This window comes from Herpailurus yagouaroundi, unplaced genomic scaffold (assembly GCF_014898765.1).
Source record: "Herpailurus yagouaroundi ecotype Mexico unplaced genomic scaffold, PumYag 216, whole genome shotgun sequence".
Taxonomy (NCBI): Eukaryota; Metazoa; Chordata; class Mammalia; order Carnivora; family Felidae; genus Herpailurus; species Herpailurus yagouaroundi.
This window is the reverse complement of record NW_024412447.1, coordinates 16,428,069-16,444,212: the sequence shown is the minus strand read 5'-3', so window position 1 is coordinate 16,444,212 and position 16,144 is coordinate 16,428,069. Positions and strand designations below refer to the sequence as shown.

The 16,144-nt window shown below is 36.6% G+C and overlaps 1 protein-coding gene across 1 annotated transcript in view; it reads right to left on the bottom strand.

Annotated features, from left to right (window-relative positions):
• Positions 1–216: 216 nt before the first annotated feature.
• Positions 217–16,144, bottom strand: part of SEPTIN14 (septin 14) — a 91,617-nt gene continuing 75,689 nt past the window's right edge. The window contains exons 8-9 of the mRNA XM_040455664.1: positions 10,422–10,554; positions 217–1,065 (exon numbers count right to left, since the gene is read on the bottom strand). Coding sequence (XP_040311598.1) covers positions 886–1,065; positions 10,422–10,554 — 313 coding nt within the window. The 3' untranslated portion in view covers positions 217–885. The remainder of the gene's footprint in view (positions 1,066–10,421; positions 10,555–16,144) is intronic.

The window sequence follows — 16,144 nt, the reverse complement described above, 5'->3', positions numbered from 1 at the left end:
GGCACCTCAGACCAAGGCGAACACTTTTGTTCCTCAAACAACAAATGGTTCAGTGAAACAACTAAGAGGTCATGTTCCTGTAACTGTTCCACTTGAGGTGTTGAGAGATAGATGACCTTTCATGAAAACAGCAAAGCAAATGCTTTATAGATTATAGATAAACGTAGATACATAATGAAAATAATGTAAGAAATTAATCAATAAGCAAAGGGCAGGAGGGAATGTTATGAGAAAATAACCATGTTACTCCTTAAAAGGTGATTACACATAGGAACATTTTTAGAATTAGGTAATGCTAGAAAACATAGATGATGCACACTACAAGGAAATTGCTAGCAAATATAATGCCACATTTGCCACAATAAAGCAGCCAGTTCAATACACTGCTGTTGTCTGTGTCCATTTTTATTTTTGATTTATTTTTTTCATTTTTTTGCCAACGCTGTTCAGCCTTCAGGAACCCCTGGACCTGCTGGAGCTTGACTCCGGCAATGGCTCATGAACAAATCCCCTATATATATAGTTATAGTTGTTATAGTTGTTATAGTTTTATAGTTATAGTTATACAGTAGTTATAGTTATGCACTGGAGCCATAGCCAGAGCTATGGTATTAAAAAAACAAACAAAAACAGCTAATCAACACTACTTACACTATGCATTTCTTTGATTTTTTTTTCATTTTAGCAAATATTTATTGAGTGGAAACTGTGTTAGTTTTTGTTAAAAACACTGAAGACACAAAATCTAATATGATGGTCAGGGTACCTGCTCTTGGGAAGTTCTCATTCTAATTGGGGAAGAGTTAAGTGCTATAAAGATAATCTCACAGAAAGATAGACTTGAGAGCGATAGGGCTCTATAATACACAGAATGGTAAGAGAGGGCTATTTCTTACGATCTTTCTCCTTCTTTATATTGGTGCACACCAAAGTCTGTAATGTTCCAGAAACAGCCTTCAATTTATAAAAATCCATTATTTCTTCTTCCAATTGTCTTCTCTTCTCCTCAAGTTTCATTGTCTCCTCTTGTTGGACTCGTTTAAGATGCTCAAACTTTTCTTGTAACTGTAAAACAAATGCGCAGCTGTGACTCAATGCACACTATGGTAGCACATTCCCAGGGACATGATGGTGTTTTCTACTGGTTATTAAATATAACCTAATCATCAGAGTAGAGCATGATCTTAGTAACAGTCTCTAAATTTCATGTTTAAAGTAGAAAATCATATATGAAATTTCTTTCTTAATTTTAATTTTAAATGTGTCCCCATTGAGCCAAATGTAATAAGATGCAAAATTATGAAAAATACTCAATTAAAAAATTTTTACTAATGTATAATTTTTTACTCTATACTTTTCCACTAATCTCTCTGAGTAAAAATTGATAGATCCATGTCCTGTAAAGATACATACATTAAATTTTGACATGGATTATAAGTTTTTTGTCTATACTTTAATTGATAAAGTCATTTCAAAAGAAAGTCTGATAATTTCCTTGTTAAGATTAGTACAATTATAGGAAGAAAAAAACCTCATTCAGTTACTTGTTATTTACTACTGAGATCTTTAATCTGTGGGATTTAAGCCAAATTAATCATAAGAAAGAGATAATACCACCTTAGTTTCCATTAGAGACAGGCCTGGGTCTTTAGTAAGACATTATTCAACATAAGGATTGCTTGTATGCATCAGAGATGGTATGATTTTTTTGAATTTTTGCTAATCCAAAAAAATTATAAAGGACCAACTAATTTTCAGTTTAACTTTTTGAAAAACAGGCTAGGGGCTTAAATTGCCACAATATTAATTACCTGCCTTATATGGCTGTGAAGAACACAAGCATGGTGTTGATATTACCCTAGATGCCCATTAGAATCGTTCAGTAAGTTTGTAAATCTCCTAATGCATAGGCTACCCACAGATCAATTGCATCACACTATCTGGAAATGAAACCTGAGCATCAGTCCTTTTAGAAAATCCCCAGGTAATTTTAGTGTGCAGCAAAGTTTGAGATCCATGGTCTTTCTTTTTTTCTTTCTTCCTCTTTCTTTCTTTCTTTCTGAGAGACAGAGAGAGAGTGAGTGGGGGAGGGACAGAGAGGGAGAAAGAGAATCTCAAGCAGGTTCCATGCTGTGAGCATGGAACCCAATGTGGAGCTTGATCTCATGAACTGTGAGATCGTGACCTGAGCCGAAATCAAGAGTCTGATGCTTAACCAACTGGGCTACCCAGGTGTCCCAAATTCATGGTGTTTTTTTTTTATTTTTTTTAATGTTTATTTATTTTTGAGAGATAGAGTAGGGGAGGGTCAGGGAAAGACGGAGACACAGAATCTGAAGGAGGTTCCAGGCTCCAAGCTGTCAGCACAGCTGACATGGGGCTTGAACCCATGAGCCATGACATCATAACCTGAGCTGAAGTCAGATGCTTAATCGACTGATCCACACAGGCGCCCATAAGTAAAGATTACACTCCTTCTGCTGAAGTCAGATAGAATTACATTTTCATGCCTGAGAAGGAAATGAATACTGACACACAGTTGAAAAGACTGGGGATGTGAGAGTATGATATCTATAAATGATGGCAAAAATCAGTGAGAAAACTCACTTAAAGATGGGAAGGTGAGACTTGGAAGGAAGATGGCAGTGGAGTAGGAGGAACTGAGGCTCACCTTCTCCCACAAACACAACTAATTAACTATCCAATCATCCTAAATGTGCCCAAAATAAACCTGAAGACTGACAGAACAAACTCCACAATTAAAGGGAGAGAAGAGGTCACATCAAAGAAGATAGTAAGTGTGGAGATGTGATTTAGAGGAGAAATGGATATCAGGTGCTGTGAAGGGAACCTGATATCAACAACCTGATACCAACAGGTAGCTGTTGGTCATGGAAAAGGGAGAGAGTGAGGGGAGCACATGGAGGAATGCACAAGGAGAATGTTTCCTCAAAGCCATTGGCTTGGAAAATAAAATGGGCTGAACTATGTGAGTTCTTACAACTTGTGAGGCTTAGATCCTGGAGTTTTCAAGATCAGCAAGTTTGGCTCAGATAGAGCCCTGAAAGCACTGTCCTGCTCCTGGAAAGAAGATAGGCAAAGAACACAGGGGCAGATGGCATGGAAACAGTGATCTGAAGAACACCTGGGACACATAATTGGAAAGATTATTTGTCCTTCTTAGAGCTTCTCTGAGAGACAGCATTCACTAACACATCTCTCCAGGAACAAAGGAGCTGACTGGCACAATTTCCCTTCTCCATCCTTCAGCAAAAACACAGAGCCACCTGCTGGAAGCAGTGCAGCACTGACACTGGCTGCCTAACTTCCATATACCAAGCCCCATGCATTCTACCAGGACTGCCTTCTCAGTCAAGCTTGCCTCAGTCCCAGTGTGGCAGGCCCCTCTCTCAGAACACCAGCACAAACGTCTGCCCAGATCACATCTCCTGACCAAGGAGTACTGCAGGGCCTCACTTCTAGCAGAACTGATGTCAGGTCTCATTTCACAAGCAGACCAGAGCATATCTAGTTAAAACTCACCACATTCAGGCCTGAGACCAAACATTACCTACTGCAGGCAAGGAGAGCCTCTGCAGATGAGTAGCCTGAAGGATAGAGCAGCCAGAAAACAACAGCAGAGTGCACACAGTACAAACTGCACATACTTCAGGAAGTACCAGGTCTGAGCACTAGCTGACCTCTTCTTTATTAGGCCATTACTTTCAGGAGGAAGAGACACAACTGGCTTTTCTAACACAGAGAAGAAAGGAGAGATTTAGACAAAATGCCAAAAACAGAGTAATTTATCCCAAATGAAAGAACAAGATAAAGCCAAATCAGAGAGCTAAGTAAAACAAATATAGGTAACATGCCTGATGGAAACTTTAAAGGAATAATCATAAGGATACTCTATTCAGAAAAGAATAGAAGACATCAATGAGACCCTTACCACAGAGATAAGAGAGTTAAAAAGAACCAGAGATGAAGATTGAAATACACACACTGGGAAACAAGCTTGATGCAATGAAGAGCAGACTGAAAGAAGCAGTGGAATAATATAGTGTCCTAGAAGGGAGAATAATGGAAAATAAAGAAGCTGAAGAAAAGAAAGAATTATGCAACACAAGAATAGAATCAGGGAACTCAATGAATCCATCAAATGTAATAACATTCATTTTATGAAAGATATGAATCTCTTTCATCAGTGTTGTATAGTTTCTCTTCTTATAGAAGAATAGAAACAATGGGGGTGGGGTTAGAAAATTTATGTGAGGAAATAATAGCTGAAAATTTCCCTAATCTGGGGAAGGAAACAAATATCTAGATCCAAGAGGCACACAGAACTCCCATCAAAATCAACAAAAGCAACTCAACACCAAGACATATTGTAATAAAATTTGTAAAATATAGAGACAGAGAAAACATCTTACAAGCAGAAGTCTTTACAAGGGAAGACCCATAAGGCTAGCTGGATATTTCTCAATATAGACTTGGCAAGCCAGAAGGAAGTGGCATGATATATTGAAAGTGATGAATGGGAAAAATCTGTGGCTAAGGATACTCTATCCAGAAAAGCTTTCATTTAGAATAAAGAGATAAGGAGTTTCCCAGCAAACAAAACCAAAGGAGTTCGTGACCACTAAACCAGCCCTGCAATAAATATTAAATGGAACTCTTTGAATGGAAAGGAGGGACCAAAAGTAACAAAGAAGAAAGGATCAGAAAAAATCTTCAGAAACAGTAACAAAACAAGTAATGAAATGACACTGACTACACATCTATCAATAACTACTTTGAATGTAAGTGAACTAAGTATTCCAATCAAAAGATATAGGGTGACAGATGGATAAAAAAAAAAACAAAAACCAAGAGCCATCTATGTGCTGTCTTCAAAAGACCCATTTTCAACTTAAAGACACATACAGATTGAAAACAAGGGGATGGAGAAACATCTTTCATGCAAATGGATGTCAAAGAAAGCCAGAGTAGCAATACTTGTATCAGACAAAATAGACTTAAAACAAAGACTATAACAAGAGATGAAAGAAGGCACAATATCAAAATACAGAGGACATTCCAAATATAATATCTAACAGTTGTAAATATTTATACACCCAACATGATAGCCCCCAAATATATTAAAAATTGAAACAAACATAAAGGTACTCATTGATAATACAATAATAGTAGGGGACTTTAACACCCCACTTTATACCATTCAGCTACTGAAAGACATCTCAGTTGTTCCAAGTTTTGGCAATAATGAATACATCTCTTTTAAACATCTGTGTATAGGTTTTTGTGTGGACATAAGTTTCATTTCCTCTAGGTAAATACCAAGGAGTACAATTGTTGAATTATATTGAAAAGGGCATGACTAGTTTTTTAAGAAAACACCAAACTTTTTCAAAGTACGTGAAAACGTATGAGAAAACAAGAGTCCAAAACATCTGGAATGCAGCAAAAGCAGTTCCAGAGGGCTGTTTATAGCAATATAGGCCTACCTCAAGAGAAAGAAAAATCTAAGCAACCTAACCTTACACTAAAGAAACTAGAAACACAACAGTAAACAAAACCCCAAACCAGCCGAAGGAAGGAAATAATCAAGATTATAACAAAAATAAATGATATATAAACTAAAAACAAAACAAAACAGGTCACAGCAATGAAACTGGGAACTGGTTCTCTGAAAAAAAAATAACAAAATTGATAACCCCCTAGTCAGAATTATCAAAAAGGAAAGAGAGAGGAAAGGACTCATATAAATAAAATCACAAATGAGACAGGAGAAATAACAACCAACACCACAGAAATACAAACAATTACAAAAGAATGTTATGAAAAATTATATGCCAACAAATAGGATAATTTGGAAGAAATGGATAAATTGCTTAACATATTAACCGCCAAAGCGTAAACAGCAAGAAATAGGAAACTTGAACACATCAATAACCAGCAAAGAAATTATATCAGTAATCAGAAAACTCCCAGCAAACAAAAGTCCAGGGCCAAATGGCTTCACAGGAGAACTCTAGCAAACATTTTAAAAAGAGTTAATACCTATTCTTCTCAAATTAGTCCAAAAGAGTAGAAATGGAAATAAAACTTCCAAACTCATTCTATGAGGCTAGTGATTACCCTGATTCCAAAACCAGACAAAGACTCCACTAAAAGAGATCTATAGGCCAGTATCTCTGATGGTTGCAAAATTTCTCAAAAAAATATTGTTAAATCCAATCCAACAATACATTAAAGAATAATTCATCATGACCAAGTGGGATTTTACCTGGATTAATGGTGGTTCAATATTTGCAAGTCAATCAATGTGACACATTACATTAATAAAAGATAACCATATGATCCTCCCAATCGATGTAGAAAAAGAATTTGATGGTACACATTCGTTCTTGATGAAAACCCTCAACAAAATAGGCATAGAGGGTATAGACTTCAACATAATAATGGCCATATAAGAAAAATGTACAGCTAACATTATCCTTAAAGGGGAAAAACTGAGAGTTTTTCCCCTAAGGTCAGGAACAAGACAAGGATGTACTCTCTCCCCTTGTATTCAACATAGTACTGGAAGTCCTAGCTACAGCAATCAGATAACAAAAAGAAATAAAAAAGAATTCATATCAGCAAAGAAGAAGTCAAATTTTCACTAAATGCAGACTGCATGAAACTCTAGAAAACCCAAAGACTCCACGAAAAAAACCTGCTAAAATGAATAAACAAATAAATGAATTTAGTAAAGTTGCAGGATACAAAATCAACATACACAAATCTATTGCACTTATACACAAATAATAAAACAGCAGAAAGAAATTAAAGAAAACAATCCCATTTATAATTGCACCCAAAATAATAAGATACCTAGGAATAAACCTAAACAAAGAAGTAAAACAATTGTATTCTGAAAACTAATGCTGATGAAAGAAATTGAAGATAACATCAAGAAATGGATTGGAAGAACAAATGTTGTTAAAATGTTTATACTACCCAAAGCAATCTACACATGTAATACAATCCCTATTAAAATACCAACAGCTTTTTTCATAGATAGAACTAACAATCCTAAAATTTGTATGGAACCACAAAAGACACCAAACAGCCAAAGCAATCTTGAAAAAGAAAAGCAAAGCTGGAGATACCACAATTCCAGACTTCAAGTTATATTACATATCTGCAGTGATCAAAATGCTTTGTTACTGGCACAAAATAGATACATATATCAAGAGAAAAGAATAGAAAACCTAGAAATAAACCCACAACCATATAGTGAATCAATCTTCAACAAAGCAAGAAGGAATATCCAGTGGAAAAAGATAGTCTTTTCAACAAATGGTGTTGGGAAAACAGGACAGCAACATGCAAATGAGTGAAACGGAACCACTTTCTTACACCATACACATAAAACAGTTCAAAATGGATTAAGGACCTAAATGTGAGACCAAAAACCATAAAATCTGAGAAAAGAACATAAGCAGTAACCTCTTTGACATCAGCCATAACAACTTTTTTCTAGATATGTCTCCTGAAGTATTGGAAACAAAAGCAAGAATAAACTCTCGGGACTTCATCAAGATAAAAAGCTCCTTCACAGTGAAGGAAACAATCAACAAAATTCAAAGGCAACTTAAGGAATGAGAGAAGATATTTGCAAATGACAAATCTGCTAAAGGGTTAGTATCCAAATTATATAAAGGAATTATAAAAGTCAACATCCCCCCAAAAAACAAACAATCCAATTAAAAAATGGGCAGAAGACATGAACAGACAATTCTCCAAAGAAGGCATGCAGATGGCCAACAGACAGGTGACAAGATGTTCATCATCACTTACCATCAGGGAAGTGCAAATAGAAACTACAATGAGACATCACCTCACACCTGTCAGAATGGCTAAAATCAACAACACAAGAAACAACAGGTGTTAGTGAGGATGTGGAGAAATAGAAATCTTCATGCACTGTGCAAAGGTGCAGCAATTCTGGAGAAAAGTATGGAGGTTCCTCAAAAAGTTAAAAATAGAACTACCCTGTGATCCAGCAATTGCACTACTGATTTTTACCTGAAGAATACAAGAACACTAATTCAAAAGGATACATACAGCAGCATTATTTACTATAGCTAATATATGGATGCAGTCCATGTGCCCATTCATTGATTAATAAATAAAGATGGGGTATATATATTGCAGTGGAATATTATTCTGCCATGAAAAAGAATGAAATCTTGCCATTTGCAATGACATGGACGTAGCTAGAGACTACAACTAAGCAAAGTAAGTCAGTCAGAGAAAGCCAAATACCATATGATTTCACTCGCATGTGGAATTTGTTAAACAAAACAAGTGAGCAGAGAGAAAGTTCAAGAAACAGTCTCTTAATTATAGAGAGCAAACTGATAGAGACAGGAGGGTGTGGGGGGATTGGTTAAAGAGGTGATTGGGGATTGGGAGTGCACTTGTGATGAGCCCAGGGTAGCATATGGAAGTGTTGAATCACTATATTGTACACTTGAAACTAATATAACACTGTATGCTGGGGCGCCTGGGTGGCTCAGTCAGTTGAGCATCCGACTTCAGCTCAGGTCATGATCTCATAGTTTGTGAGTTCGAGGCCCACATCAGGCTCTGTGCTGACAGCTCAGAGCCTGGAGCCTACTTCAGAGTCTGTGTCTCCCTCTCTCTCCATCCCTCTCCCGTCATGTTCTGTCTCTTCCTCTCAAAAATAAGTAAACGTTAAAAAAAATTTTAAAAATAACATTGTATGCTAACCGAAATTAAAATAACAGATTTAAGAAGATGAGAAGAAAGATGATGAAATCTCTAGTAATGTGGGAAATGTACAAACATCAATTTTAAGTATTTGAAAATTATAAAGTTGTAAGTTTGAATTCTAATTTATCTGCTACATGTGCTTAAAAAGTTTGCTTTACCTCTGTGAGTCTCCACTTTCCTTGTCAGTTAATCATAACTTCTGTCTACTTATCATGTTTTCAATAATTAAGCTGTTCCTTTTCTGAGCAAGTCTGGTGGGCCCATTTCCTTTCATTTTACTCTTTGTGGTTGCTTTTACTATCCCGGTCATTTTATTTCTACCAGAAATTTATTTTTTTTCTACAAAAATTAATCTCTGTTCTCTGTTAAGAATTTCATCACTCTGCACAACCAATTTTAAGTTATGTTTGGTTTTTCTTGAGGGAAATATAACTGAAGAATGGGAGAATAACTGATGACCAGAGGACAAAAATGAAACAGATGTACACAGTTAAGTGCCATAACTAAGGGGAATAAAGTAGGGAAGAAATAGAGAATGTAAATGGCTGATTTGGTTTCTGATAACCTCCTACTTTGGGTTTAAGTTATAAGATCCAGTTATGCTTTCTGTTCTTGGATTCCATAAGATACCCTTGAATAATTCCAAAACTTTACCTTTATACTGAAGCTAAAAGAATTTTTATTACCTATAATTCAACTGTCCATGATTGAGACATCTGTTACAGAACACCTAATCACTACATTGTTTCTATTGAGAAAGATGTTCATGTTCAATGTACCTATTTCTGCTCAAAACTAAAATATTAAGTTAAAACCACAATCACTTGAAAGGTATTTATGATTCCAAATATATTTTTTGTTAAAAAGGTATTGGTGCAAATAATCAAAACTATATAAGTTGTCTTTTTTTTCAATTTCTTGGAAACATAAAGGAATGAAATGAAAAAAAAAATCCAAATAATTCACCAACTAAATGTTTTCTAATTAATTAAGATGAGTGTTATTCAACATTTACCTGCTTATTTATAAAAGTGAAAATTTTTTATAATGCAGTAGTAGCATTAGAAAGTAATAACTCTTCACACATATCAATAGCTTGAATTTTTTATAAATTAAAATTTATTCATGAAAATTCATATTATAAAATAAAATAAAGGTAAATAGGTTTCACAAAATTATTTTCATTTTTTCTTTTTTTTTTTTAATTTTTTTTTCAACGTTTATTTATTTTTGCGACAGAGAGAGACAGAGCATGAACGGGGGAGGGGCAGAGAGAGAGGGAGACACAGAATCGGAAACAGGCTCCAGGCTCTGAGCCATCAGCCCAGAGCCTGACGCGGGGCTCGAACTCATGGACCGCGAGATCGTGACCTGGCTGAAGTCGGACGCTTAACCGACTGCGCCACCCAGGCGCCCCATCATTATTTCTAAAAATACAAATTGTCTATATGTTCTAAAAAATAAAATTGTTGACTATAATTTTTAAAGCTTGTATTCAAAACCTATACTGTAAACAGCTACTTCAAAAGTAGCAAGTCTCCTCCAAAATCATCAACTAAACCTTTGATATTAAAACTCCAAATTAATAATACACATTAAAATGAACACAAATTGGATTATATCAGTGTACTTGCCTCTTTTTCAGATTCTTTAAATGTTGTTTCTTTATCCTTTACTCGCTGCATAAACTTTTGTTTCAATTCTTCTTCTTCCCTCTGACATTGATCATAGAACTTTTGTCTTTTATCTTCATAGATCTCTTGGAAACTATAAAAAATATTTTATTATTGTCATATTAAAATGGTATATAAATAAACCTGTAAAAATATATACTGTACAGTACATAAATTATATACTGTAAAATATAATGTAAAAAATTTATATCATGAGATGTAAAAAAGTGGAGTGCAGTATTGAATATATGGACAGCCTACCTAAAGAGTACTAGAATTTTGAAACACTTATATCAGTGATTTCTTTTTTTTTTATTTTTTATTTTTGGGACAGAGAGAGACACAGCATGAACGGGGGAGGGGCAGAGAGAGAGGGAGACACAGAATCAGAAACAGGATCCAGGCTCTGAGCCATCAGCCCAGAGCCCGACGCGGGGCTCGAACTCACGGACCGCGAGATCGTGACCTGGCTGAAGTCGGACGCTCAACCGACAGCGCCACCCAGGCGCCCCTCAGTGATTTCTTATTATCAACACTTTTCATTATATCACAACTCTTCACATCTTTTGATAATAAAATTTCAGGAGACCTCTACTTTATAAAATTCTTATTTAAAATGAAGCATCATCATCCTCATCATCATCATCATCATCATAGCTATAATTATCAAAACAGTATGGTACTGGCACAAAAATAGACATATAAATGGATCATAATTAAGATCCCCAAAACAAACCCAAGTTTATATGGTTAATTAATCTATGACAAAGGAGGAAAGAATACACAATGGGTAAAAGTCTCTTCAATAATTGGCACTGAAAAACTGAACAGCTAGGTGCAAAAGAATGAAAATGGACTACGTTCATATACCATACACAGAAACTCGAAATTAATTAATTACCTAAAGCGAAACCTGAAACCATAAAACTCCTAGAAGAAAACATAAGCAATAATCTCTTGGACATTGGTCAACATTTTTCTGCCAACATTTTTCTAGCTATGTCTCCTCAGGGAAAGGGAACAAAGGCAAATATAAACTATTTTGACTACACCAAAATAAAAGACTTTTTTACAGTGGAGGAAACCATCAACCAAATTAAAAGGCAACCTACTGAATGGGATAAAACATTTGCAAATAATATATCTGATATGAGGTTAGTAACAAAAATATATAAAGAACTTCCACAACTCAACACCAAAAAGAAAAAAACAAACTGATAAAAAATGGGCAGAGGATGTGAATAGACATTTTTCCAATGAAAATATACAGATGGCCAACAGACACATGAAAAAATGCTCAACGTTAGTATCATCAAGGAAATGCAAATCAAACCACAATGAGACATAATCTTACACCTGTCAGATGTTGGTATGATGTGGCAAAAAGGGAATCCTCATGCACTGTTGGTTGGAATGTAAATTGGTACAAGTGCTGTGGAAAAAAATATGGAGGTTCCTTAAAAAGTTAAAAATAGGGGCGCCTGGGTGGTGCAGTCGGTTAAGCGTCCGACTTCAGCCAGGTCACGATCTCGCGGTCCGTGAGTTCAAGCCCCGCGTCGGGTTCTGGGCTGATGGCTCAGAGCCTGGAGCTTGTTTCCGATTCTGTGTCTCCCTCTCTCTCTGCCCCTCCCCCGTTCATGCTCTGTCTTTCTCTGTCCCAAAAATAAATAAACGTTGAAAAAAAAAATAGAAATACCATAGGTTCCAGTAATTCCACTACTGGTTATTTACCCCCCAAAATGAAAACATTAATTCAAATATATATATTATATAAATATATATAATATATTATATATATAATATAAATATATATTATATTTATTATATATTATGTAATATATATTATATATTATTTATATTATATATATAATGTATTATATATTTATATATATGAAATCAAATATATATTTGGATATATATTTGATTATTTGGATCTAAATAATATATATTTGGATCCATATATATTCAAATATATATATTTGAATCCTTAAGTGTGTTTCAGCATTATTTACCATAGCCAAGACATGGAGGCAACCTGTTTCCATCAATAGATGAATGGATAAATAAGATGTGGGGTATGTCTGTGTGTATGCATGTGTGTGTGTGTAAATAATATTACTCAGCCTTAAAAAAGAATAAGATCTTGCTATTTGTGACAACAGGGATGGACCTAGAGGGTACTAAGCTAAGTGAAATGTCATAGAAAGAAAAATACCATATGATTTCACTTATATGTGGAATGTAAAAAACAAAGCAGATGAACAAATAAGCAAACAAAAGGAGGAAACGACAAATAAATATGAACAAACTGGTGCCTACCAAAGGCTAGGGGAATGGGAGATGGGAAAAATGGGTGAAAGGGAGTGAGGGGGTAGAGGCTCCTGGTTATGAAATAAGTAAGTCAAGTGGGTGAAAGGTACACCATAGGAAATAAAGTCAATGGTATCATAATGGTGTTGTATGGTGACATGGTAACTACACTTGTAGTGAGTGTAGCAGAATGTAAAAGTTGTCAAGTCATTATGTGTACACCTTAAACTAATGTAACGTGTATCACTATAGTTAATTTTTAAAAATTATTTTATGAGTGAGAAAAATCTGGTTTTCACATCTTACTTTTTAAAAAAAATTTTTAACGTTTATTTATTTTTGAGACAGAGAGAGACAGAGCATGAACAGGGGAGGGGCAGATAGAGAGGGAGACACAGAATCTGAAACAGGCTCCAGGCTCCGAGCTGTCAGCACAAAGCCTGATGCGAGGCTCAAACTCACGGACCTGAGATCGTGACCTGAGCCGAAGTCAGACCCTTAACCGACCAAGCCACCCAGGCGCCCCATGGTTTTCACATCTTTCTTAGAAAGTCTACCTCTTCTCCCAAAATAAAAATTAAATATTAAGTCAGACATCTTTCAAAATATAATTCAGTTAAAATAACCAGTTCAATTTTGTTTGTCTTCAAAATACCTGAAAAAATCAGCATACCTGGATCATACCACACTCTCATCATTTGCAGCACAAAAACTATTCTACTTAAATATCACTAAATACACCTACTCTCAAACTATTTTCACTTGAATTCTACAACATTCCACTGTGGCTTTTCCTCTCTCTTTCATCCAACATTCAATGTCCTTTGTCATCCTTCTTAATATTCTTTGCCAGCTCTTATCAATAAAGGCTTTGCCAATATTTGGAAACCTCCTTCATGTACATCTATTTCATATAAAATACAAAAATAAAAACAATATAATGTTTTTCTTTTGGATACACATTTCAGCATATATACATATTGGATACATTGGATACTCTTTTTTGAGCACATAAATGAGCCCTTTAATTATGTTGCTGCTAACAACTCTCTCCAAGTCTGAAGATGATTAAAAAACAAAATTTGAGGGGCGCCTGGGTGGCGCAGTCGGTTAAGCGTCCGACTTCAGCCAGGTCACGATCTCGCGCTCCGTGAGTTCGAGCCCCGCGTCAGGCTCTGGGCTGATGGCTCGGAGCCTGGAGCCTGTTTCTGATTCTGTGTCTCCCTCTCTCTCTGCCCCTCCCCCATTCATGCTCTGTCTCTCTCTGTCCCAAAAATAATAAACATTAAAAAAAAAACAAAAAAAAAAACCAAAATTTGAGATGATCCATTTGGATACAACATGGCAGAGAAGTAGGGGGATCTGAAGTTCCCTCATCTCTCAAACACAGCAGTGTTGAGGCCAAAGGACTTTGAACTCCAAAAGTCTGGGCGACCAAGTAACAGAGATGCCTCCAGGGACCCACTGGGACAAACTGGCAGGCCATTGGTGTGTGATTACAAACTGGGAGAGATAAAACGGGCAGCAGAGGAATGGAGGGGAAGGATCACCTTCTGTGGAGAGACAAAGGGAAGAGAAAGAGAGGGTGGGAAAGCATAGGACTGTATCTGGACAAGAGAAAAACCACAGACCAGGACTGAGAAAGATCCAATCTCTTAACTGTGGGGCTTTCTCCGGATTGGACGAGCTGCCCTGTTTGCACACCTGGGGAAGAGGAGAGCCAGTCCCAAGCTCAGTAACTAGTTCAGAGGTGCAGTCTACAGAGGGAGAAAGCAAATCCCTCCCTGGAGTGGTGTGGGAAGAAGGTATATAGCCACTCAGAGGAAAAGACTGCCTGCACCTGCCAGCCAGAGACCATATATCTGGCAGTGCAAAGAGACACTTCCCAAAACTTAGGGTGTATAGAGTGGGAACCTTTAGACATCGGGGTTTAAGTCCCAGCCAAGATGCAGGGAGGCACAGAAGTCAGTGGAGCAGGACAAACCACCTTGTTTGAGCCCATGGCACAGTGAAGACAGCATGAACAGAGTGGTTTGGGACACACTGTCCATGGAGGAGAGACTAGGGTGCCATTTTTCTCCCCATCACCAATAATGTGGGGCTTCAGGGAATGAACAGTGAGCCCAGAGTGGAAGCAGGACCCGCCTACACCAAACCATGACCCTCTGTGCCTGGTAACTGTGTATCTATGAGAGCCGGATTGACACTGATGAACCAGACAGCCCCTCCTCCAGACCAGCACTGTTGCATTGCCTGATTTAATTTTCAGACAATTCTTATTATATAGACACAGTCTTCCTTCCTTTTCTCCTTCTTATCTCTCCCCTTCTCGAGTCTGGTTATTCTGATTGTTGGTTTGTTTAAGCAGACATATTTAATCTATTGGCTTTATACATGTTATACACCTCCTTCTTTATTTTCCTTTCTCTCTCTCTGGATTAATCCATACAGTTTCTCTGGTCAATTTTCCTTTCTTTCTCTCCAACCCTGTCATTTCTCTCTTAGTATGGGATAAGGCCTCTTCCATAAGCACTACCTCCACCATATTGTTTACTTGTAGCTGGTGTTTCTGTGGGTTTTTCTGGGGTTTTTTTTGTTTGTGTGTTTGTGTTTTGTTTGTCTGTTTTCCTTTCCAGGGTTACTTCCATCAACAAATCAAAGTAAACCTGGTGAAGGGTTGAAGCATCACTATGAGAAGTGGAGAGATAAAGTAAACCAAAGTCACAACAACTGAGAGCAAGTAACACACTCCAAAAGACACCTATGGAAGGGACAGACCCTGGACAGTGTATGACACCTCTTTAATATAGTACTTCTCGCAGGTGCAGGGCATGTAACAAACTTTTAAAACACATAAAGGAGAGAAAAACAGTCAAAATGACAATTCTCCTCAAAAGAAATTCCAGGAAGAAATGACAGCTAAAGTATTGATAAACGTTATAACTGAACAAGAATTTAGAATAATCATCATAAGATTAATCGCTGGGCTTGAAAAAAAACATACAACAGAGAAGCTATTGTTGCAGAGATCAAGGAACTAAAAAATAGCCATGATGAATCTAAAAATGCCATAAATGAGGTGCAAAATAAACTAGAGGTGATGACAGTGAAGATTGAAGAGGCAGAGAGGAGAATAAGTGAAATAGAAGATAAAATTATGGGAAACTATGAGGCTGAGAAAAAGGGAGTTTTAAAAATTCTGGACACAAGGGAGGAATTAGACAAAGTGATTCAAAGAAAAGGAATAATATCCCTATTATAGGAGTTCCAGAAGAAGAAAGAGAGAAGGGGGTGGAAAGTGTACTTGAACAATCATAGCTGAGAACTTCCCCAATCTGGGGAAGAAGACAGACATTGAAATCCAGGAGGCACAG